Source organism: Hypanus sabinus, chromosome 2 (assembly GCF_030144855.1).
Source record: "Hypanus sabinus isolate sHypSab1 chromosome 2, sHypSab1.hap1, whole genome shotgun sequence".
Lineage (NCBI taxonomy): Eukaryota > Metazoa > Chordata > Chondrichthyes > Myliobatiformes > Dasyatidae > Hypanus > Hypanus sabinus.
The window spans coordinates 165,449,015-165,475,614 of record NC_082707.1 but is presented as its reverse complement, the minus strand read 5'-3'; the positions used below and the strand labels follow the sequence as shown (position 1 = coordinate 165,475,614).

Genomic DNA, 26,600 nt, shown 5'->3' with positions numbered 1-26,600 from the left:
ACACTGAGGGAGAAGCAGTGCCCCAATCGCCTTTACACAAGGGTCTGTGGGAGGAGCCACAGGAGCAGTCAGCAGAGGGGCATGTCCAGACAGGTATACATAGTTTACCACACTACCCCCTGAAGAAATGTTTCATAATCCTCAGACAAAACAATTCCTCAAATACGTAGTCAATTATTTTAAATAATTACCCCTTGTTATTGATTCTCCCAAAAGAAATATCCCTTGCACATTCACTGTCAAGGCCCTTTGGGATCTTCTTTTTTGTTAACAAGTTATCTCACATTGTTTAAATCTCAAAAGGATGCAACTGTGTCTGTCTGACCCTTCTTCACAGAACAACAATACAGTTCATCCTAGGTATCAGTTGAATAAACCTTCTCTGAACTGCTTCCAATATATTAACGTCCTTTCTCGAATAAGGGGAATTGTGTACGCTATATTCCAGAAGTGGTCTTATGAATAATTGATAATTGAAAATAACCTATTTTAGTATTCAATCCCTTTAGACATAACAATATCAGCTTTCCCCAAATACCTGCAGCATTCAGTCAAAACCATTCTTCTGCAGACACCCAAATTCTCCTGCAGCTCAGAGCTTTGCTATCTCACTACTGTAGTTTTCCTTACAATACAAATATTTGCACATTTCCTATAGTGTACTCCATTTGCCAGACCTTTACTCACTCACTCACCTTATAAGCACATTCATTTGTAACCTCCTTATAGTCTTTTCACAATGTACTTTATTCTCATTTTGTCAACAAATTTTGCAACAAATCTTGATGCTTTTACCTATTATTCACTGTGAAATTGACTTTTATCTATTATTCACTGTGAAATTGGTACAACACTCATTACATCTTCAACCAAAAAGATCCATTTTTGACTTCTATTTTTTTGTTAGTGATCCAATCTTTTTCTTATCTATTCCAGTATGTTGCCTCTTACATTGGAAACATTTTTTTTTCAATAAATGTAGTGGGTAGTATGTGATGGGCAAGTCAAAATAATTCAACCTAACATGACATCTGTTTCACAAATCATGCTAGCTTTTCCCCACAGTTTTTCTACCTTTAACAAAATTTTCTACAACAGTTGTTAATTATTCCTGATGCAACCGTGTCTACAGATAATTTTAGGAGTTAACAAGTAGCCTGAAGGATAAGATTGCAGGCTGCACCATCACATACAGAATTGGTGATATAACACAAAAAAGATACCACAGATTTGCAGAGGTGGAAAGAATAAAGTGATAAATTCCAAAAACCTCAGAAAAAGTATTTCTAGTATATGACTACTGCCCTGATAGACAATCACCAAGTTGGAGTTTCATAGTGATTTCATGTCATGCAGCAAACTCACACAGAGTACAAAATACAAATACATGAGGAAAGACTTCTTCACACAGAGAGTGGTGAATCTGTGGAATTCTCTGCCACAGGAAACAGTTGCTATATTTAAGAGGAAGTTAGATATGGCCCTTGTTGTTGAAGGGATCAGGGGGTATGGAGAGAAAGCAGGTACAGGGTTCTGAGTTGGATGATCAGCCATGATCATACTGATGGCAGTGCAGGCTCAAAGGGCCGAATGGCCTACTCCTGCACCTATTTTCTATGTTTCTATGTTTAAATAAGGTCATTTGGTCAACTGGTCCATGCTGACCAAATACTAAACAAAGCTAGTCCCATTTGCCCGTTTGGATTTCCTTCTAAACCTTTCTTATCCATTTACCCAAGGCATGCAAACTAGCTTAGCTGAACTATTATGAAACACATTTTTCCAAATTAACATTTAGTAATACAAAGCCAACAAAAAAAAACACGCACAAACAATATTAATTATTTCATCATTTAAACTGTGCAAAATACAATGAGAATATTAAAATTAGCTTTGTAATGCTGTTCTCTGCAAATTCCATTTTGCACAACTCTGTAGATTTCTTCTCAATTATTAGCTTCATCCTTTCTTCATGACATTCTAAGACAATATAAAAATTCTGAGAGTAGTGTTAGGCTTTTCTCTGACGCAACTTGTCCATGAGCCTTGCTACTGACTAGCAAGACAAGAGTTACAAACAAAAATAAGGCAGTTTACGCCTGAAACCATAGAGACCATTAATAGTTAAGAGCAAAATGCTCATGATTAATGCCATATTCTTCAGAGTAACTAGATTGAACAACAAACTTGCCAAATTTATGCAAATGCAAAGAATAAGCAGTTTTAGGCCTCACAGGAGCCAAACAAGCTAACAAAAATAGATAACTTCTATATTACTGAACAGATATTTATATTATAAAAACAGAAAATGCTAGAATCTCGTGTGAAGATTCTTTGACCCATAATGTTAACTTTTCCCATGGAAACCTTTGTCATGTTGATCATTTCTAGCATTTTCTGATTTTATTGCTGATTTCCACCATCTACAGCAATTTTAAAAAAATATATATATTTGAGATCTTTTGTAGACTCATCCAAAAGTTATTTTAACTGACATACAAATCTGCATCTAACTTAAAGTAGTGTGGGAGGTAAAAAGCTCTTTTCAAAAGAAATGTAATTCAAAAACTTTTACACTTTACTTTAGAAAATGTGATCTTTAAAGAGTGCTTTTTAATTAAAAAACGTGTAAATGTGTGCATGTGCTTTCCATTCTTTCAAACATTAAAAAGGATAAGCACAATAAAAAGTGGCAAATAGGCTAGTTTTAAATAAAGGACAGAATGGCCACCTTCTGAGGTTATTAAAGAGAAAATATTATAACTAAACAAGTTTCTCAGAAAAAAATAAAATTACACTATTAACATTTGGACATTGTTTAATTGAACTGTGCTTGCTTTACCACAATGAAAAATTTGAAACACATCCCCCCCCCCCCCCCTCCCCTTTGCATGTTTCATGTAGCCTGGGCACCTGAAGTTATAGAGAAATACTGCAACTGCTGGATAGCTGAAACAGAATTCTTTAATAATGATATTTAACAACATTTTTGGATTGGGAAGAAAAGATATCCACTAATTGATAGTCTTCAAATTCATATAATGCTAGGACCATGTCAGGAAGGCTTATCACCATATGAAAGCTTGTGTTTTCCACAATGTAGTTCAGAAGTCAGTACCTTATAGGAAGCAACTGGGGAAGAAAGTTTAGAAGTAAAATTTTTAGGTTTGTTACTGTACCTTTATCAACTTTCAAAACATTATCTAAACTTAAACAAAATGGAAAGTAAGTTTATTTTAGTTTTTTTTACATTATTGGATTTCCAATAATATTATAGCAGAGAAATGCATTATTCTTTGCTAAAGTTAATATTTTGCAATTGACCAGGATATGTGTGGAATGAATTCCATAAACTACTGCTTCCAATTTAGCTATTTTATATTTTTTAAAAATCTTAGTTTTGTCATCTTCAATCAAATGACTCCTAGCTCACCATGGAGTCCAAAACAAGCTCCCACTCTCCAAGATTATCCAAGCCGCTCTTTACCATCTTTGCTTTCAGGGTGTCTGTTGACAGATCTTGCCATCACCAAGATAAACCACATATACATGCAGTTATTTTCACTGTTTTTCTTTGTGTTTCATAAATTAAACCACATTTAATATATAAATAGATAAATCTATGTTTTTCATGTCCATCTACTTTTTCTAACATCATCTACATTGAACTTTTCCTCAGCCCCTTGGTTGCCATTGTCTCCCCTCCCCAGGAATCACTGTTCTGTTCAGAACCAATACTACTTTTCCCATCAAGGAGGGCAGACTCCGAATAATCCCAAAATTCCCTTTCCTCTCTGATATGCTAAAGAAATCATTATTTTTTCAGCCATTCATCTTTTAGATCACCTTTCTTGCAGCATCAGTACAAAATAGTTATAGTGCTAAAATGAGGAAAGCTGACAAAAATACATGGAAGTGGGATGTTTCAAACACCAATGGTGGTGTATAATCTGGAAATTTACTCAAGACCACTCTAACAAAGGAATGGTGACTGAAAGATGAAGTCATTATGAACAGCAATAATTAGGTGTGCATATAATTGGCACATTCTAGACTTGTGTTTTCATTTCCCTGGGCAAGTGGATCAGAATGTGGAAGTAACTGAATAGGAAGAAAGTTGAATTGAGCAGCATACTAGCATTAAAAAAAATTAATTGATGACTGATAGGAAATACATACCCCATTTTCAAAATGCTCTGCAGATAAGTTTATTCCATTCCATCTGTTTAATTGATCTTGAGACTGACGTCCACCTGCAAAGACCAAATTTTTAAAAAAATCAACAAAATAAAAGCACCATGTCATATGTTCATGCCAATCCAGAATATGCTCTCCTCAAATCAACACAGGCTTAGGCTTTGGAGAGGGTGTAGAAGAGGTTTACCAGGATTAGAGGGTATGTACTGCAATGGGAGGTTGAAGAAAAGGGTTGTTTTCTCTGGAGCAACGGAGGCAGAGGGGAGATTTGATAGAGGTTTATAAGATTATGAGAGGCATAGATAGAGTAGACAGACAGTACCTTTTCTCAGGGTTGAAATGTCTAATTCCAGCGGGCATGTATTTAAGATGAAAGAGGTAATTTCAAAGAAGATATGAGGGGCATTTTTTCCCTGTAAATACACAGAGTGGCACGTGGTACATGCCTGGAATGCACTGCCTAGGCTGGTGGTAGAAGCAGGAACATTAGGGGCTTCTAAGAGACACATGAATGAGAGAGGAAAATGGAAGGATATGAACACTGTAAGCAGAAGAGATTAGTTTAATTAGTCATTTGATTACAAATTTAATTGGTTCAGCAAAACAGTGTGTGCCAAAGGGCCTGTTCCTATATTGTGCTGTTCTATATTCCAAGTCCATACTCAATAGACCATCTGTGTGCTTCCCAGTATCCAGTAGTTAAAGACTTTTTTTAAAAAAAATCCATTTCCTCTGTAATAAATTCCATCACCGCATCGGCCTTGCTAAATCTGGACTTTAACTTGGTGATTCACAGCTGAGCACACACAAGATCATTTGTACTGCAGCATTCTATAGTCACTCGCCATTTAAACAAGATTCTGTTCTTTCCTAGTTGGAAACCTCATTTCAAAATATTATACTGCATCAATCAAATTTTGGACAACCTACTTATCTTTAAGAGACTGGTCCTTTCCCGACTTTCTTCCTACCACCAGCCCATCTTTGTATTAACTGACTTAACTACAATGTACCTAGTTTTGGGTGTACCCGAGTTAACACTTTAGTGCAGAACCGAAAGAATGCAACTTTGCTGGAGGTACAATCAACTAGTCTATTTCTTCATATTTGTCCAAAGAAGAAAATTTTACATTACTGTGAGAGCAGAGAGTAAAAATACATATAATTGAAAAGAGCTGTGCTTCACTTAAACATATGCCTTCTTCTGTGCCTTAGTATGCCCTTCACTCTCCACAAAGCATTGCAGAACTACTTTCTGGGCCATTGGATATGCATACTTACGAAAGGCAAAAATTTGCAATTTACAAGGAAAGAGGTTATCAAACGTAGTAGTATAGAGATGGTCTTGATTATGAAGCAGAGAAGGTTTAATGCAGGTTCAGTAAATAGTAAGAAGGATGCCCTGATTGAAAAGGAGATGGAGTATAATTATCTTGCTACAAATGATCATCCAAATAATCAATAGAAATTCTAAATAGAAATTGTAAGAACCAGAGCCTGGTATGGAAACGTCAATTCCCTTGAAATGAAAAAAGTATTGGATATGACCCAGTCCATCACAGGTAAAGCCCTCCCAACCATACAGTACATCTACTTGGAGTGCTGCATAGGAAAGCAGGACTGATCATCAAGTACTCCCACCATCCAGGCCCTGCTATTAGGGAAAGAGGTGTAGGAGCCCCAGGAACCACCAGGAACAGTTATTACCCCTCAACAATCCAGCTCTTGAACTGGAGGGGATAACTTCACTCACTCCATCACCAAACTGTTCCCACAACCTATGGACTCACTTTCAAGGACTATCTCACATTCTCAATATTTATTGGTTATTTATTTTCCACCCTTTTATATTTGTACACTTTTTGTTGTCTTTTGCACATTGATTATCTGCCCTGTTATGGGCAGTCTTTCGTCGATTTTCTTGTATTTACTGTGAATGCCCACAAAAAAAAGAATCTTAAGGTTGTATATGGTGATATATATGTACTTCGATAATAAATTTACTTTGAACCAGTAAGATGCAGAAATGACTAGCAAATATTTCAAAATAGTTGAAAGAGAACCCAGTGACTTGCTTCAACCTGCAATATTTTGTTTTACTCTGATCTCTACCAGAGTTCAGTTGCAGCTGGCTTTTGCAACTCCATTTGTTTTCATATCAAATCAATTTCAAGGAAAAAAATATTAGGCAGAATGCCAAACAGGCTTGCATTTCAAATTAACATTTGCTGAATTTCATCTTAAAGAATTTTGTTATAGATAGCTTAACTTGCTATAATTACCAAAAGGCGATGATAATCAATTGTTTTATTCAAAATGTACATCCTAAAAAAGTAACCAGAATCTGCCCACACAAGGTGTATGACGGTGAAATTGTTGGAGCACTATGGTGACAAGACAGAATTAAACTGATCAGCTATTTCTCAAAAAGCCAGAATACACATTCTGGCATAGTGATCACTTACAATGCTATATTCTTCTATATTAAAAAAAAGCAGAATTCTCAGCTGACATAGATTTAAATTTTAATCACACTCCTGAGCTCCCTCTTTGCATATTAAATTCACAATTCACTAGTTGTAAAATTGCTCACCCATATTTACTTACTTTGCTCACTACTCTCATTGGGTGAATCTTCATGTCGCAAAAAGAATTTCACTTCTTCTCTACGAGAACCCCATTTTTGCAAATGTTCATACATCATATGATCTGAAGGAATAGCACGCTCTGTAAAAGAAAAATCATTACTGCCAAAGTACTATATTAAAAAATGAAAACTATTCTTCTACAGATTGTATTCCTTACACTCTCCAGCATACTTTAATAGAAATAAATTAGTTAAAGCTGCTTACTTGGATATTTCTGATGACATTAAACTGTAGAACATTTGATGAATTGTCACCATTTACTCTACAAATATTTTGGAAGTTTGGGATTCGTATGCAAAGGAGTAGCTTCACAGTTGATTTGTTCACTATATACCCTTCATGGCTACTGAAGCTGAAGTTTTACTTTGTTGGCAAATCTGCCTTGAGCACATGCTAGAACAGGTCTGGCACATGAACAGCAAGCTTATTCACTTAAATGGAGAATGGATGGAAGGGAAAAGGATCTGGCATTTAAGTTTTATTTAACCTGAGATTTCTGATTTTTTAAAAAATATATTTGAGAGTTTCAGAAGGTTATAAACATTCAAAAATACAGATCTTTATAGTCTGAACAGCTGAAAAAAGTTAGGAACATAGCAATTCCAGCATGCAAATCTTCAGCCTTTTCAAGACCCCACTGCCCTTACCACCATGAGAAAGCAGTGAAGGTGCATATGGTATGTGGAATTGGGAATGGAATGGTGAATAGAAAAACAATTTCACAAAATAAATAACTAACAGCATTGTATGAAGGCAGTCCATTAGATGCACTAGGTGTCTACATTAATTTTGCTCATTTACAATCAAAATAATACAGTGGTGTGTTTGTTATCTGTTGTATCCAAGAATGGCAGCAAAACCGTGTGGGAGAGTTTTTAAAAGGGGGAAAAGCAGTTATATTGGGATAGTTCCACTTTCTCTGAATCGAATGTCCCGGTTTAGTGGTATGAGCAGTCCACACAAACTGAGATCTTCCTAGATTGCGGTGGATAACCATGCCTTCTTCTGTGGCTTAGTATGCCCTTCACTCTCCACAAAGCATTGCAGAACTACTTTCTGGCCCATTGGATCTCATCTGCCCAGTCCACCAGAGCCAAGTTCACATACTAGGACAGGCACAGCCTCATCTCCTGGGGCATGAGGCCTGGAGGCCATCCTCACCTGGTTTGGCTCACCTATCAAAGCAGTGTACTAGGTGTGACCACTGCCACATGTGAACAGCTACCTGAAGGCATAGTTGAGACCCGAGTGTCTGGTGGGGACCAAAGGCGAGTTGCTCCACACTGGACAACACAAGCCCCTTCAGAGCTGCTACCACTCTCTGGACACCCCAAATACAGCAGCACACACTGGTTGAAATCCTCTGTCTCCAACAATGAGTTAGCATATAACTGTATGAGGAACTAATGCAGTTTTATGGTACTGGAGTAGCATTGGGTTGTTCCTTTTTGTGTCTTATGGTGGATCAGGCGGCAACCCTTCCATTTTATTTAGCACTTTTTGTTTAAAAACCAAAGCCAAGTTGTTAGCTTGACGCTCAATCCAACATGGATGGAAAGCACACAAGGAGCCAGCCAGATTTGAACCCGGGATCATTCACCTTGAACTCTGGTGTAGATGCCACTTCGCCATTGGCTGGCTATGTAGTAACATTGGTAGTGCTCTAATTTGTTCTGTATTTTGTTTAAATACATAAACTTATTCCTCAATTATATGGTAGTTTGTCTTTTTTATACCATTTTAACAATTTCATGAAACTTCTGCTAAATGAAACAGCCACTCAACTGGGCCAAAATGTACTGGTCCAAATTAACCAGAAAATTCTTGGATGTATTTTTTTTAATTCATAAAAAGCTAAATTTACTTCTTGCTAAAATATTCAAAAATCTACAAACTACAGTCATTAACTTTAACTGCTATTAATACTTTTACCAATTCCCTATAAATTCCACATCAGCTATTTTGGATTGGATGTTGTGCAATGAATCAGAATTGATTAGCGAGCTAAAGGTAAGAATCCTGAGGTGAAAAGTGATCATAATATGATCAAATTCACTCAGATTTGAGAAGGAAAAGTCAGGTGTATCAGTGGCATAAAGGAAATTACAGGGGGATGAAAGAAGAGTTGGACCAAACTGATTGGAAAAGAACACTGGCAGGGATGATGGCAGAGCAGCAATGGCAGAAATTTCTGGAAGTAATTTGGAAGGCACAAAATATATACATCCCAAAGAGGAAGTAGTATTCTAAAGGCAAGATGACATACCATGGCTAACAAGGGGAGTCAAAGCCAACATAAAAGCCAAAGAGACAGCATATAATAGAGCAAAAATTAGTGGAAAGTCAGAGGATTAGGAAGCTTTTCAGAGCCATAAAGTTATTAATGTAAAAATGAAATATAGAAGCAAGCAAGCATATTAAAGAGGATACCAAAAGTTTCTTCAGATACATAGTGTAAAACAGACACGAGTGTGGATATCAGACTCCTGAAAAACAATGCTGGGGAGGTAGTAATGGGGAACAAGAAAATGGTGGACAAACTGAAAAAGTATTTTGCACCAGTATTCACTGTGGAAGACAAGAGCAGTATTGTGGAAGTTCCAGGTGTCAGAGGTCATAAAGTGTGTTAAGTTACCATTACTAGGGAGAAGGCACCTGGAAAACTGAAAGGTCTGAAAAACGATATGTCACCTGGCCTGATGGTGTACACTCCATTCTGAAAGAGGTGGCTGAAGAGATTGTGGAGGCATTACCTTTCAAAAATCACTAGATTCTGGAATGGTTCCGGAAGACTGGAAAATTGCAAATATCACTCCACTTCTCAAGAAGGGAGAGCAGAAGAAAGGAAACTACAGGCCAGTTAGTCTGACCTCTGTGGTTGGGAAGATGTTGGAGTCAATCATTAAGGATTTGGGGTATTTGGATTTGTGGTTTGGGGGTACATGGAGTCACATGATAAAATAAGGTGTCGTTAACTTGGTTTCAATGGAAAATCTTGCCTGAAATCTGTTTGAATTCTTTGAAGAAATAACAATCAGGATAAACAAAGGAGAGTCAGTGAATGTTGTGTACTTGGATTTTCAGAAGACCTTGACAAGATGCCACACGAGGCTGCTTAACAAGCTATGCCCCCACAGTATAACAGGAAAGATTCCAGCATGGATAAAGCAGTGGTTGACTGGTAGGAGGCAAACTTTGGGAATAAAGGGAACCTTTTCTGATTTCTGCCAGTGACTAGTGCTGTTCCACAGGGGTCTGTGTAGGAACAGATTCATTTTGTCAATGATATGGATAATGGAATTGATAGCTTTGTTGAAAGTTTGCAGACAATACAAAATGGAGGGGCAAATACTTTTGAGGAAATATAGTGGCTACAGAAAGACTTAGTTTAGGAAAATGGGCAAAGAAATGGCAGACAATGTCAGGAAGTGTATGGTCGTGCACTTTTGCAGAAGAAATAAAAGAGATGACTATTTTCTAATGGGAAAGAAAATACAACAGTCTTGAGGTGCAAAGGGATTTGAGAGTCCTTGTGCAGGATTCCCTAAAGGTTAATTTGCAGGTTGAGTCGGTGGTGAGGAATTTTAGCATTCATTTCAAGAGGACTAGAACATAAAAGCAAGGATGCAATGTTGAAACTTTATAATGTACTGGTGAGGCCTCACCTGGGGTACTGTGAGCAGTTTTGTGCCCCTTGTCAAAGAAAGGATGTGCTGAAACTGAAGAGGGTTCAAAGGAGGTTCACAAAAATGATTCCAGGATTAAATGGTTTGTCATATGAACAGCCTTTGATGGCTCTGGGTCTGCATTCACTGGAATTAAGATGAATGAGGAGAGGGGTGACCTAACTGAAACCTATCAAATGATGAAAGGTCTTGATATGTGGAGAGGATGTTTCCTATGGTTGGAACACCAAAAACCAGAGGATACAGCCTCAGAATAGTGGGGTGTCCCTTTAGAAGGGAGACAAGGAACCAGAGAGTAGTGAATCTGGAGTTCATTGCCACGGGCAGCTGTGAAGGCCAGATTTTTATGAATACTTAAGGCAGGGGATAGATTCTTGATTGGTCAGGGCATGAAGGGATAGAGGAGGAAGGCAGCAGATCTGGGCTTGAGTGAATCAGCCATGAAGTGGCAGAGCAGAGTCGGTGGACCAAATGGCCTAATTCTTCTTCTATATCTTGTGGCTTTATTGTCTTATGAATAATAGCAGAAACATTTTAATGTGCATGATGCCAAAAAAGTTTAGTTGTTGGGTGTAGTGCAATGGCTATGAAGGACAGCTCTCTACATTTGTACTAACAGCTTTCCATAATCTTGTTTTGCAAAATAAAATGTGAAAAACAAATGCTCCCGTTATAAATGAAGGAAATAAATCAACTAATTCACATTCTAATAGAAGAGTTCTTTGGGAGAAATCTCATTAGAAAGGTGTAACATTCAAGGCACTGGTTCAGACCCACTGCAAGGGCTATCATTGGCACATTTATTTAAAATAAAATAATTTTATTTCCATCATAAAATAATACTGTAGGAACCCCCTCACAAGAGGCATGCAGCAGTTCACACCACCTTCAATGACAATTTAGAAATAGGAACAAACAGTGGTCTTGCCAAAAATGGAGAAAGTATTGCAGATGTAGCTTTTCCCATGAAACAAGCAATATTTAAAACCCATTTCAAGCATGGGAGAGAGAAAGAAGAATGGAGAATGGTGGAGAAGAGGGGTGGGGTGATTATTGGATGTAATCGATGTACATGCCATAAGGTTGGAGGCTACTGAGATGGAATACAAGGTGTTGCTTCTCCTAACTGTGTGTGGTCTTCACAGTAGAAGTAGAGGAGGTCATGGACTGACAAGTCAGAAAGGGAACAGGAAGTAGAATTGAACTGGGAGGTTTCTTCTTGTGGCGGTCAGAGTGAAGGTACTCATTGAAGTGATCTCCCAATCTAAGTCAAGTCTCACTGGGTGCACTAGATACAGTAGGTGACCCAATAGACTCACAGGTGAAGTGTCACCCAGCTGAAAAGACTGTATGTGACACTAACTGGTAGTGAGGTAGGAGGTATAGGAACAGGATTGGCACTTATTCCGCTTGCAAGTATAAGAAAAGCTATTTATTAACTTTTAACTGAGTACATTTATTAATTGTGAACCTACTTATTTGTCCATTAGTGAAACAAATACTACTTCAGACAGCAACTTTCTCTAGTACACATTTCACGTACACACAGGTTCCTCTTAAATATTTCCCCTCACCTTAAACACACGTCCTTGAGTTCAAGATTCTCCAGTGGGAAGGAGACTGTATACATTCATCCTTTCTGATCCCCTCATAGAAACATAAAAAACCTACAGCACAATACAGGCCCTTCGGCACACAAAGTTGTGCTGAACTTGTTGTCCCGACCTTAGAATTACTAAGATTACCTCTAGCCCTCTATTTTTCTAAGCTCTAAGTACCTATCCAAAAGTATCTTAAAAGACCTCCACCACAGTTGCCGGCAGCCCATTCCATGCACTCACCACTCTCTACATAAAAAACTACTACACAGCACCTTAAACCTGTGTCCTCTTGTGGCAACCATTTCAGCTTTGGGAATATAACCATATAACAATCACAGCACGGAAACAGGCCATCTCAGCCCTCCTAGTCCGTGCTGAACTCTTAATCTCACCTAGTCCCACCTACCCGCACTCAGCCCATAACCCTCCACTCCTTTCCTGTCCATATACCTATCCAATTTTACCTTAAATGACACAACTGAACTGGCCTCTACTACTTCCACAGGAAGCTCATTCCACACAGCTATCACTCTCTGAGTAAAGAAATACCCCCTCGTGTTTCCCTTAAACTTCTGCCCCCTAACTCTCAAATCATGTCCTCTTGTTTGAATCTCCCCTACTCTCAATGGAAACAGCCTATTCACGTCAACTCTATCTATCCCTCTCAAAATTTTAAATACCTCGATCAAATCCCCCCTCAACCTTCTACGCTCCAATGAATAGAGACCTAACTTGTTCAACCTTTCTCTGTAACTTAAGTGCTGAAACCCAGGTAACATCCTAGTAAATCGTCTCTGCACTCTCTCTAATTTATTGATATCTTTCCTATAATTCAGTGACCAGAACTGTACACAATATTCTAAATTTGGCCTTACCAATGCCTTGTACAACTTTAACATTACATTCCAACTTCTGTACTCAATGCTTTGATTTATAAAGGCCAGCATTCCAAAAGCCTTCTTCACCACCCTATCTACATGAGACTCCATCTTCAGGGAACTATGCACTGTTATTCCTAGATCTCTCTGTTCCTCTGCATTCCTCAATGCCCTACCATTTACCCTGTATGTTCTATTTGGATTATTCTTGCCAAAATGTAGAACCTCAGACTTCTCAGCATTAAACTCCATCTGCCAACGTTCAGCCCATTCTTCTAACTGGCATAAATCTCCCTGCAAGCTTTGAAAATCCACCTCATTATCCACAACACCTCCTACCTTAGTATCATCGGCATACTTACTAATCCAATTTACCACCCCATCATCCAGATCATTTATGTATATTACAAACAACATTGGGCCCAAAACAGATCCCTGAGGCACCCCGCTAGTCACCGGCCTCCATCCCGATAAACAATTATCCACCACTACTCTCTGACATCTCCCATCTAGCCACTGTTGAATCCATTTTATTACTCCAGCATTAATACCTAACGACTGAACCTTCTTAACTAACCTTCCATGTGGAACTTTGTCAAAGGCTTTGCTGAAGTCCATATGGACTACATCCACTGCCTTACCCTCGTCAACATTCCTCGTAACTTCTTCAAAAAATTCAATAAGGTTTGTCAAACATGACCTTCCACGCACAAATCCATGCTGGCTACTCCTAATCAGATCCTGTCTATCCAGATAATTATTAATACTATCTCTAAGAATACTTTCCATTAATTTACCCACCACTGATGTCAAACTGACAGGTCTATAATTGCTAGGCTTACTTCTAGAACCCTTTTTAAACAATGGAACCACATGAGCAATACGCCAATCCCCCTTTAAAGACTCTCCATCTCGTGTTCTTGATGCTTATTGCTTATTTATTTATTTATAATTATTATTATTTTGCTTGTTTTTTTAATAGTTTCTTTGTATTTACTATGAATTCCTGCAAGAAAATGAACCTCGGGGTTGTATATGGTGACGTATATGTTTGTTGATAATAAATTTACTTTGAACTTTGGAAAGTCATATCTATGTAAGACTTTCCCCAGGGTCCTGCATTCACTTTCTGTGTTACAGAACTGAGGAACCTTGGAGTATGAATGACCTGAGAATGACCTCTCAGCAGTGCCGGATTAACCTAGAAGCAAAAGTAGCATATGCTACGGGTCCCGGATTTTCAAGGACCCCACACTAAATGCTTCCAAGCTGCAATCTGGTGAAATCGGCATCTCACCGTTTTCTCACAATGATCTGGCAATGATGCTGTTTTCATGTCAGGGGAGCAGTATGCTGCAAGGTATGTGTGTGCAGGCGTGTGCTGGCTCCTTGCTGTGTCTTGGCGACCTTTGTGCTATCCCCCACCTCCCAAGCCGCAGCAGCGTGCGCTGTTACGCTGCTGGACGGTGCACCGCCATGGTGAGCCTGCAACAAGGGATGTGCAACTCAACAGTTTTATGTGACCCAGTTCATGATTCCTCATTTTTTCCCTGATTTTAGGTAGTCTGAACCAGCTCAGGAATATACAAGATCAGATTTAACTGAGTTTCAACCTGTATTTCCCGATTGAAATGAGTTTCAATAAGCAACTAAACAGATAATTTTCAGAACACTATTCCTAGTTGGTTGTTGAGTACATGTGATCCACACGCACTCATAGCCACAACAGTCACATAAATTTGTTATTGTTCACTAGTCTTTGTTGATACCGCTATTTAGCTTTTGTAACATAAACTATTTATTTTTAAATGCATATTTCATGATTTTTTTCCATTGCAGATAGCAATAGCAATGAGCAATTCAGCCAGAGATATTGGACGTCATTATGCTTCTGGAAGTGCAAAACGTAAAGTGAAGGAAGAAAAAGAAAGAAGAGACCAACTTGTGATATCAAAAACACACGTCTTTTCTGCACTCGAAGATTTCAAATTTACTAACATCCTTCCTAAACTTAACTTTTGGTGTCCAAAACTCAAACTCAGTACTCCAGTCCAGCCTTGCCAGTACCCTATTCAACCTCACCATCTCAACCCAGCTTTTATATTCAATGCCCTTAGTAACTAAGACTAGTGCATCAAAAGCCTTCTTTATTACCCCAACTACCTTTCACTTCACTTCTAGAGAACCATGTATTCATACTCCAAGGTTCCTCAGTTCTGTAACACAGAAAGTGAATGCAGGACCCTGGGGAAAGTCTTACATACATATGACTTTCCAAAGTTCAAAGTAAATTTATTATCAACAAACATATACGTCACCATATACAACCCTGAGGTTCATTTTCTTGCAGGAATTCACAGTAAATACAAAGAAACTATAAAAAAAACAAGCAAAATAATAATAATAATAAATAAATAAATAAGCAATAAACATCAAGAACACGAGATGGAGAGTCTTTAAAGGGGGAACCAGCATGTCATCTAAAACTTAGACAAACTCCTATAGATGCGCAGTGGAGATTATACTGATTGATTGCATCAAAGCCTGGTATGGAAGAACCAGTGCTCATGAATGCAAAAGTGGGGGGTACAACCCAGTCCATCATGAGTAAAGCCCTCCCCACCAGTTAACACATCTACACAGTGCACTGGTGCAGGAAAAGCAGCATCCTCACCATCAAGGCTATGATCTCTTCTTGCTGCTGCCACCATCTGGAAAGAGGTACAGGGACCTCAAGACCACATCACCAGGATTAGGAAGAATTATTACCCCTCAACCATCAATCTCTTGAACCAAAGGGGATAACTTCACTCACCCCAACACTGAACTCTTCCCACAACCTATTGTCTAACTTTCAAGGATTCTTCATCTCATATTTGTCGATATTTATTACTTATTTATTATTTTCCTTTTTCTTGTTTTTTCTTTGTATTTACTGTGAATGCCTGCAAGGAAGTGAACCTCAGGGTTGCATACGATGACATATCTGTACTTCGATAGTAAATTTACTTTGAACTTCCCAAAATGCACCACCTGGCACTTAACCTGAATTAAACTCAATTTTCCACTCTTTGACCCACTTACTGAATTTTTAATAACCTTCTTCATCTTCTACTATAGCAACAACTCTTGAATCTTCTGACCAGTATTTTAATACAAGCAATGACAACGACAAGAAATAACATAAACCATTATTGGTATGGAATCAATAAACAACCTCAGAAAAATGGTCTGCATCGTCTTATGTATGCAATTAATTGGGATGGCAATTCAGAATCACTTTCACGTGCTGGATATTATCTTGAGGTACTTTCTTGTAACAATGCATTCCAACAAATTCTTACTACTAAACAAGGCTAATTTTTTTTTACAACTTTACTTCAAAGCATAGCTTTGAAAATTCTGTAATATTAGGATGCACTGACACTGAATGTCAACCTTACTCAGTCCCTAACACACCAGGTATCCCTTCTTTGTAGACTGTTTTCTGTGTGAAGGTGTTAGGGCATATTCTGGAGTTAGAGCATGTACCCACTGTATTAATCCAACCAGCAACCAACCTTCAGATTCAGATCGGAATACCAATTTAAAAGGCAACTCAGAATAGTAAACTAGAGACCAGGAAACCCCTAACTGACCGATACAAATCTGCATATGCATGAATGAAATTAACACCCTATGCATTAACAGTCATTCTGGGTGTGTTGGTGGGAAGAACAAGGAATTTGAAAAATTACATGCTGTAATGTTGGGTTGAGGAAGCTGAGGAAGGAGCCACAAGTCATTATTAGCAGATAAATAATTCTTTGAAGTATTTATATAGCTTTGGTAATCTTCCACCCTTAATAGAAATGAATATACTTACTTATTTCTGAGAATATTTCCTATTAAAAGCCAATCTTCCCCAAGTTTGCTCTTGTCCAGAATGAAGCTGCAGTTTATTCAGTTCATATCACTATACAGCAACTGCCTTCATTTTCATTTCTGCACTCATCTAAGCAACACTAGTTCCATCACAATCCTAACATAAGCCTTTTGTGAAAAAGTTCCATATCTTAGCAACCTTGAGATTATAAGTACCTACAATATTCAATTTTTAAAACTCAAAATCCCTAAAATGACTTACACCATTGGGACACACAAGTAAAAACAATCTCTGTCTTTTATAGCAAAGCCTTCCATAAATGGAAAATTTCCTCCTAGACTTTTCTTTAAAGAGCTTACAGCATATCCCAATAGACTTGATAAATCACTGTTGTAATCGTCACTACCTCCTCCCATAGATGATGTCTGCCCTGCTGAGTTCTGCCAGCATTTTGTGTTTTTGTTGTATTAATTTTGATTTACTCGTATTTATTTTTTCCACGTTACCTTTTAATTTTGAGCTCGAGAAAATTTATGTGAAGATTTAGTACCTGAAGCTTGTTGATCATTCATAACAGAATACAAAGGTGTTTTTAAACCATGAACTTTTGAATTAATTAGAATTAGTTGGGTCTTTGCCAGCTAATGGTAAGAGGGCTTGATTAATATACAGGTATTGGGACACCCAAAACTGGTAGAGCACAGACAAAAGTATGCATTTGAAGACAAAATATATGGTACACAAGTGCAAAACCTACCATTCCCTCGCCACACCTCAGCCAAGTGGCAACCAATCTCACCAGGCTCTTTGCAAAATTCAACAACATCTCGACATGTTGTTTCTGGGGTTATGGGGACTTCAGCAAAACTCTGCTCATTGCTGCTCAAGTAAACAGTCAATATCATCTGCAAAAAAAAAGATAACTTAAAAATTAGGTTTACAAGGCTTTTTAAAGTTTTATGTCTACTAAAGTCTCTGAAGACTGCCATGCTACCAACACATTTAAAAGGCCAGAATAAATCAAAACAAATGTGAATATTTTAATTACATTAATAAAAAGAATTGCATTCAAATCTAGAGAAATAAATTCAGTGATAGAAATGTGTTACAGCAAATCTTACATGGATAAACAATCTATAGCAGGGGTCCCCAACATTAACTGAGGGATTTGTGGACCCCAGGTTGGGAACTTCTGACTTGTAGTATAGCTAGTTCAGTGAAACATCCATAATTAATTTAATGCAAGCTGACTTTACAAATATTTCCAAAACGCTCATGTAACAAAGTGTACCAAATATCCTAGTTATCAACAAGTTAACAACTGCACATTTTTTCATGGCCACTGCAAAGTTAATATTAGCAATGACTCACAGGAACAATGCTTGTGTCTATAATACATAACCACACAAAAATCATTAATCATTTAAATTAAAAAATAAATTACAGGCCAATTTAATAGTTTGCAAACTCATTTCATAAAAGAATCAAAATATCTCATCCCAGTTATGTTGCTTACCAGTACAAACAAGTTTGGTTAATCTTAATTTACAAATTGTGGAAAAACAATTAAAAGTCAGTCTGAACGAATTGGATTTTGTTTATTCCTGTATTACATTTTCCATAACTCGCTCCACCAACACAGTGATAAATTAAAAATTCAAAAAATTTGAAGCCAACACTAAAATTGGACTGTTTCTAGAATGGGTAGCTGAATATTTAGATTTTCCCCCACGTACAAACTGACACTCTTCTGACACAAATGAACATCAAAAAGTAAAGAGCTCCCTCCAATTCAGGATTATAGTGTTGAAAAATGATGATGAAAAATAAACTACTGTGGCTTTGGCAGAATGCTACCTTAAGTAATTTTACTGTAAGGGAACAAACTTCTGCATGTACCAGCAAAACGTACGACAACATACCAATTAGGAGACAACTAAACTAAATAGTACCTACACTATTAAAATGCACCTCACACTTCAAAGACTGCAGAAAATGAAGGATTCATCAGAACACAAATAATAACAGGATCACACACTTTAAAATTCTGCTTTTCAAAAAAGACCACTAGCAGTTGACACTGATGATTAAAATTTTTAACCTGTTTGCAGACATTTTAAAATGACACAGTAAGCATTCATGTAATGAACTTCTTAGTTACATTATCTCAAAACATCGCAATTACCTTGCCATGGCCAAAATTCCCCTTATTCTCATGTCTAATTTTCATCTTCAGCCAAAAAATTCTAACTAGACATTATCAAACATGGGAGCACCATTGTACAAAACTAGCTAAGAAAGAAAATAGATAAAAACAAGGAGGGAAAAAAAACATAAGTTTCAATGGACTGCAAGAGTGTTCCTAGGAAAGTAGCTCAGGTCTCTACACAAGCTTAAACTTAAAATCAGTTTCACAGCCTCGGCAGACGTCATGGAATCCTTGTGGTACAAGAATCAAATGCATACTTTTGCATTAAGTGCTGATAAGATGACCTGAATAAAGCAAAGCTTTTACTATTGAAATCAAGTACATATGAAGTTCATCACTTTCTGATGCTAATTTTGTTTTAAGAAAAAGCCCTATATTTTAAACTCAAGGAAAATTCTTCAATGCTGGAGTTTAAAAAAGGATCAATCCCCTTAGCTGATAGAATGCAGTTTGGCAATGTGCACTCCGGAACACCAGATGCAGGATGTTGATCTTGCACTTCCAACCCTGGAGGATGCAGTCATATCACTAAAATACCAAGAAAATAAATACATTCCACACATTGTGTGTAGCTCCATTCTCATAATATCTTAGGATTGGGAATTCTACGCTTCACTGAAAAGTCATGCATTTTAATCCACCACTTAACTATGTTTTACTTTGGCTTCATGTTGTCTAAGTAAGCAATAATTTGCTTGCCAACTACATTTATAGATCAGCTTTAACACATACTTTTACAGCACCTCAAAAATTGTACTATCAAGTAAAATGAAGATATATGGGTAGATTTTAAAACTTGATCAAAGGTTGCTGTTAAGGTGATAAAATTCCTTATCGTTCTTTTTAAAAATTACAAAAATACTGTTTTCTGTTGTAGAGATTAAACCAATTAAAACTGAGTAGAAGATTAGTACAGCTGCTGTGCAAGGCCTGAGCCCCAGGTTCATTCCCGACTTCAGATACTTACTTTGGTGAGAATACAAGGATAATTTTAAAAACTGGATTAACATACGATCAGTATAAAATGGGGTAGTCAGTGCAGGCTCTTTGGGCCAAACGACATGTTTCCATGCTGCATGATTCGAAAATCAGATGTGCACAACCGATCAGATTACCTCAAAACTCTAGGGATTAACAGGCAATTGCTTACAAGTAAGATTTTAAGAACAAGGTTGAATGCAACTGAACAACAGTAAACAAGCACAGTGAATGTCAGACTTGCGATTAGCTTCAATTGAAGTGTGGTGGTTGGGAGACTATCCAGGAGTATGGAACATTATATTGCCCTATTTGAATTTAGCAGTCTTTAAAAATAAGATCCCTAAACATAATTAGAAATGGTTAAAAGATATTGTAAAATGTTTTTGCTCCCAACCTCCACATGTAGTATGCTGATTGCAGTTTTTTTTTGTGTGTGCCACACTCTACCAGAGACTCGGCGACCACTTTTTCAAGTGGTTGTCTTGGAGAAAGGATTCTGAGTGGTCCCCCATGTCCTTCTCACAGCGCAGTTTTTTTTAAAAACGAGGTCGAGTTGTGAGCTCAACACTCAACCCGGCACGGGTGATGCGGCGGACTGGATTTGAACTCGGGAACCTTCGCTCCGGTGTGTGGCGTTGATATCACTATGCCACCAGTCAGCAATTGCAGTATAGCAGTTGCAAAACTCATAATCTATTTCTACTCAATGTATACAAAATAGGAAAAAAAAACTTTAGTAAAAAAATTACTATTCTCAAAAGGGGGTATTTCCAGAGGTATATTGAGATTACTGAAGTGGAGGTCATCAGCACAGTTATCAGAGATAGAAACCCCAATCTTACATTACAGCTAGTAGCATCCAGTAATTTTAAATGATTTATTTCCCCTCCCCTCCAATTTAAATGCCCATAAATACAGGATTAGAATTAAACCATTTGGTCTAATGAGTCTGCTCTGTCATTCAATCATGGCTAATTTATTATCCCTCTTAATCCCATTCCCCTGTCTTCTCCCCATAACCTTTAATGACTTTACTAATCAAGAACCTACCAATCTCCACAAACAAAAGAAAATCTGCAGATGCTGGAAATCAAAGCAATACACAGAATGCTGGAGGAAATGCAAGGTGGGGAGAGGAGGATATAGTACAAGGGGATAGGTGAAACCAGGATGGGGGAGGGGTGAAGCTGGGAAGTTGATTTGCAAAAGGGCTGGAGAAAGGGGAATCTGACAGGAGAGGACAGAAGGCCATGGAAGAAAGGGAAGGAGCATCAGAGGGGGGTGATAGACAAGCAATGAGATAAGGTGTGAGAGGGAAGAGGGAAAAGGGAATGGAGAATGGTGAAAGGGGTGGGGGGGGGGGGGGTAAATTAACAAGTCCAAGACATCGATGTTCATGCTATCGGGCTGCAGGCTTCCCCAGACAGAATATAAAGGTGTTCCTCCTCCAAACCGTGTGTGGCCTCATCGTTGCAGTAGATGTCATGGACTGACATGTCGGAATCGGACGAAGGATTAAAATAGGTTGCCACAGGGAGATTCCTTTTTTACCAGTGGACAGAGTGTAGGGGCTCAGAGAAGCAGTTTCCCAATCTACGTCAGGTCTCACTGATATACAGGAGGCCACTCCAAGAGCATGTGATACAGTAGATCACGCCAGACTCACAGGTGAGATGTTGCTTCACCTGGAAAGACTATGGAGGAAGGGAAGCCCTTTCTTTGAAGGAAGAGGATAGCTCCTTAGTTCTGGAATGAAAAGCCTCGTCCTGAGAGCAGATGCAGTGGAGATGGAGGAATGAGAGAAAGGGATGGCATCCACTTTAAATATACCCATTGCAGCCTGTACCAATGAATTCCACAGACTCAGGACCAACTGGCTAAAGAAATTGCTCCTTATCTGTTCTAAAGGGATACCTTTGTCTTCTGAAACTCTGCCCTCTGGTCCTAGACTTTCTTACTATTGTAAACATCCTCTTTATGTCCACTCTATTTAGGCCTTTGAATATATTTCAATAAGATCCCCCAACATTATTCTAAACTCCCACAAGGATAGGCCCAGAGCCAAACACTCCTCACACAGTAACCCCATCATTCCTGAGATTATTCCAATTGAAAGTTACAATGAAGATGAAGATTAGGAGGACGTAATCACTGATAGCATTGTATGAAGGCAGTTCATTATCTGCACTAGGAGTCTGTGCTAATTTTGTTCACTGCGTACACTAGATAAATTCCTCCAATAACTGATTGGAACAAATACAGTTTTATAGTACTGTGATACTATTGGTAGTGGTCTGATGTCTTCTGTATTTCACTGAAATACATAATTTGTTGCTCAGTTTGTCTTTTTATACCTTTTTAACTATTTACATGTAATTTCAGCTACCGGTAATTTGGGTAGTCACTTAATTGGACAAAATGTGCTAGTGCCAATTATGTCCCAATTAACTAGAATTGCATGCGTTTCAATGAGCTCTCCCCTTCTCCTAAATTCCAGAGATCAGAGGCTTGTACATCCCTTGGCATGTTGTTCCCACCACCACAGCAAAGAGCATGGTGATTCTTTCCTGCAGGGTCTCTATCCCAAGTTTATCCTTTATAGATGAAGCAACAAATTATAAGTAAGACTCCAAATATGGTCCTATGCAGTTATAGACACAGTACCTGGATATTAGTTTTCACTGAATTGTGTACCAAAATTATTTAGAATTTCTTTCCAGCAGGGGAAAAAGCATGACACTTTTTTTAAAATAAAGTGGATAAGCTCACATTTTTCTATACTGTACTCTATCTGATTTGTTGCCATACTTGTTTGGCCTGGTAACGTTCCCTTGAAGTCCCTTTGCATTCCTATCATTACCCATATTCCCACTTATTTTCATGTCAATGGTAAACTTGGAAATGGTACATTTGGTCATTTTAACCAAAGGATTGATATAGACTGTGTGTAGTTGGGCCCAAGCACTGATACTTGGCAGTATCATAGCTAACATTTTGAAAATAACCCACTAATGCCTGTTTTTCTTTTGAAATAAAGAATTTATCAGTTTTAGTTAATTTTAAACTAATGATTTATTTTAATAACTTGCATTAGATTCTTGGTTTCTGGCATTTGAGAAATTTGCAGACATAGTGACCTCTGCGATTTTCTTTTCCTCAATTATGAATTCTGTTATTGCTATCAGAGACCACACTTGCCCCACTAGTCTTTTCTTTTTACTTAAGCTTTAACAGTGCTTTACTCCTCTTACTACTTCGCTCTGGTTTTCTCACTAAATGGAAAGAAATCTTTAAGACAAAACAATAGATTTGCAGGAAAAATAAGTAATGCTTAAAGCAGGTACATATCAAATAAATTAGGCAATAGGAAGTCACTGTGAAAGAGCCCTGCTCTTGAAACTAGACAACTGGTCACCTTTTGTACATTAGTATTAAAATACATGGGGGAATGTGGAATTGTACTCGGTGGATAAATTTCACAACATATGTCAGTGATAATAAATCTGATTCAAAGTACATTTGGGAAGAGTCGTGTGCATTCCAAGTTATAAATGTGATACACTAATTATTGCAAAATAACATCTGATGTAATTTATTCCTCCCCTCCCCCCCCATCCACGCATACTTTAATTGTCAGACCATTGTAGGAATTTGCATGTGCATGTAATAATATGACAAGGCCTATTTCCCTGCTTTGTTTGTCGGTGAGTCCTAATTCCACCCATAAGCAGGAAAGTTGTTTCCATGTATTGTGTACCAGTAAATCTGTCTGTAGGCTTAACATTAAATTGCATGCTTTTCCAATTGCAATAATCTATTGTCTCGTCATTTTTTTTTAAAGAGATGGGCATGAAAGTAAAATTCCAAATACAAGAGCAGAAAACAGTATGTCATCCTGAAGGTACAGTGCAAATAATTTAACATTGCATCTGTTTAGGTCACACACCCAAAATGCTGGAGGAACTCAGCAGGCCAAGCAGCATCTATGGACAAATGTCAACTGCAATCTTTTCATAGATACTGCCTGGCCTGCCGAATTCCTCCAGCATTTTGGGTGTGTTGCTTGGATTTCCAGCATCTGCAGATTTTCTCGCTTGTAAACACAAAGTACACTGCGGAAGCTGTGGTCAAATCAAGACGTACAAAAAAGCTGGATGAACTCAGCAGGTCGGGCAGTATCTGTTGAAAGAAGCAGTCAATGTTTCGGGTCGAGATCCTTCGTCAGGATGAAGGGTGTCCTGACGAAGGGTCTCAACCCAAAACATTGACTGCTTCTTTCAACAGATACTGCCCGACCTGCTGAGTTCATCCAGCTTTTTTGTACGTCTTGATTTCCCTTGCTTGTGACCTGTTTAGGTTGCTGGTTTTAGCTTGGGTGTTTATTTCAATTTAGTTTTAATAAGCAAAAAGGTAAGTTTATTTCAATTTTCACATTTGGGTGATAGGTCTGGGTAATCGTATTTATCAAGCTTTTAGTATGTCTGAATATTATCTGCATGCATGGTGTGGGTGGCCATGCGGGTGGGAACACTTTGTATTCTGTTGGTTCAGGGCCCTAGGTATTTGATTGAACCACTGAACCTAATCTTAAATCTCTGGTCTTTGAGATGCATGTATTACAGTTTTCAGTCACATCTGTGAGCATCCCAAGAACAACGTATTGATTTGAAAAATTATGGTAGGTCAACTAAAAAACTATCAGTATATTGAGAATTATTGGATATCTGCTATGTACAGTTAATATTTATCTTTTCCCATGAAAATTAAGGAAATATTTTTGACTGATTAGTCATGAAATTCTAAGGCTACAGTGTTTCTTAAGTCTACGTAGAGTTTAGTAAAATTGTCTAGTAAAACAGTCATTTGCAAATTAATTTGTGCATAATTTGTGTGAAGAGAAAATTTCTGTCCATTTGGACAGAGGATTTACTGACAGGAAGGAGGCAAAGAGTGGGAATACAAGGGCCTTTTTTGATTGGCTGCGGTGACAGTGGTGTTCCACAGGAGTCTATGTTGGGACCACTTAAATGTAAGATGTTTACGATTTGGATGACAATATTGATGGCTTTGTGGCCAAGTTTATGGATAATACAAAGATGGATGGAGGGGTAGGCAGTGCTGAGGAAGCGGGGAATCTGTGGAAGGGCTTGAATAGGTTACAAGAATGGACAAAAGTGGCAAATGGAATACAGTACAGTTGGCCCTCCTTACTCGCGAATTCCGCATGCGCGAATCGCGAAAACCCGGAAGTGCTCTTCCAGCTCTTGTTGTTCGAGCATGCGCACATTTTTTTTCTTGTTATTATTCCCTAAACAATGCAGTGTAACAACCATTTTAAATAGCATTTACATTGTATTAGGTATTATAAGTAATCTAGAGATGATTAAAAGTATACGGGAGGATGTGCGTGGGTTATCGTGGATCGGGATCAAAAAAAATCAGAAGTTCTCTTACTAAGTAAATCAAAACAGGTACATCCAATATTATTTAGCATCAGTTAGTCAAACGTTTGCCTTAGTCTGTATAGTATATATTTTACCTTTCTGTGCATATAAAACATTTAAGAAAGTATGTTTCAGCACTGGGCTCAGGAACGGAATTTCTCGGGACTCAGGACAGATCGCTCCCGAGTGCACTCTCTGCCGTGCTGGGTTGATATGGAGGATCAAAAACCCAAAACCCAATAATTAAACCACTGTGTTGCTTAGTCATAATTGTAGCTTTCATCTGGACAGAGCCTTTCTCACTTTATTCTTTAAAATTGTTCCGATCATTGACCGACCTAGCCTAATGCTTTTCCAATGACCGATGGCGTTTCACCTCTTTCCGATCGCTTTATTATTTCCACTTTATTTTCAATCATGATCGTGATTATTTTTGCGAACAGAAACACTGCGGATTCACACTTCTACCGCTAGGTCTTAATGTCCACCGCACTGAGACAGATTAAATAAGGTCTGGGGTTCCTCTGTGAAACAGGTTGAAGAAGAGACGAGCATCTGCAAATTTTGTTATCTGTGAGGGATCCCAGAACCAATCCCCTGCTGATAAGGAGGGCCAACTGTATAGGGAAGTGTATGGTAATACACTTTGGTAAAAGTAAAGACTTTTTTCTGAATGGGGAGCAAATTCAGAAATCGAAGGTTCAAAGGAGTCCTAATGCTGTATTCCCTAAATGTTAACTTACAGGTTGAGTCAGTAGTAAAGAAGACAATTATAATATTGACATTAATTTCAAGAGGACTAGAATATAAAAGCAAGGATGTAATGCTGCGGTTTTATAAGGCATTGGTCAGGCTGCATTCAGAGTATTGTGAGTAGCTTTGGGCCCCTTATCTGAGAAAGTATGTGCTGGCATTGGAGAGGGTTCAGAGGAGGGCTGTATTGAAAAGACATCATTTCATTTTCACTCCCAGCATTTCTGGCATATCAAAGCCTGAATGTTTTAAACTGCAGTGAGCAAGAGAGTTTGGAATTGTCTTACTGCTTATTTCTCACCAACTATCAGTGACAGAAATCACTGCTTTTTGAAATA

At 38.0% G+C, this 26,600-nt stretch overlaps 1 protein-coding gene across 2 annotated transcripts in view; it reads right to left on the bottom strand.

Annotated features, from left to right (window-relative positions):
* Positions 1-26,600, bottom strand: part of ppp1r13bb (protein phosphatase 1, regulatory subunit 13Bb) — an 83,601-nt gene that overhangs the window by 39,167 nt on the left and 17,834 nt on the right. Inside the window, exons 1-4 of one of the 2 annotated variants that reach the window (XM_059958527.1) lie at positions 17,997-18,015; positions 17,633-17,780; positions 6,805-6,924; positions 4,180-4,253 (exon numbers count right to left, since the gene is read on the bottom strand). In XM_059958527.1, coding sequence (XP_059814510.1) covers positions 4,180-4,253; positions 6,805-6,924; positions 17,633-17,780 — 342 coding nt within the window. In that variant the 5' untranslated portion in view covers positions 17,997-18,015. Of the gene's footprint in view, positions 1-4,179; positions 4,254-6,804; positions 6,925-17,632; positions 17,781-17,996; positions 18,016-26,600 lie in introns of those variants that run through there. The other variant, XM_059958520.1, reaches the window with a different exon arrangement.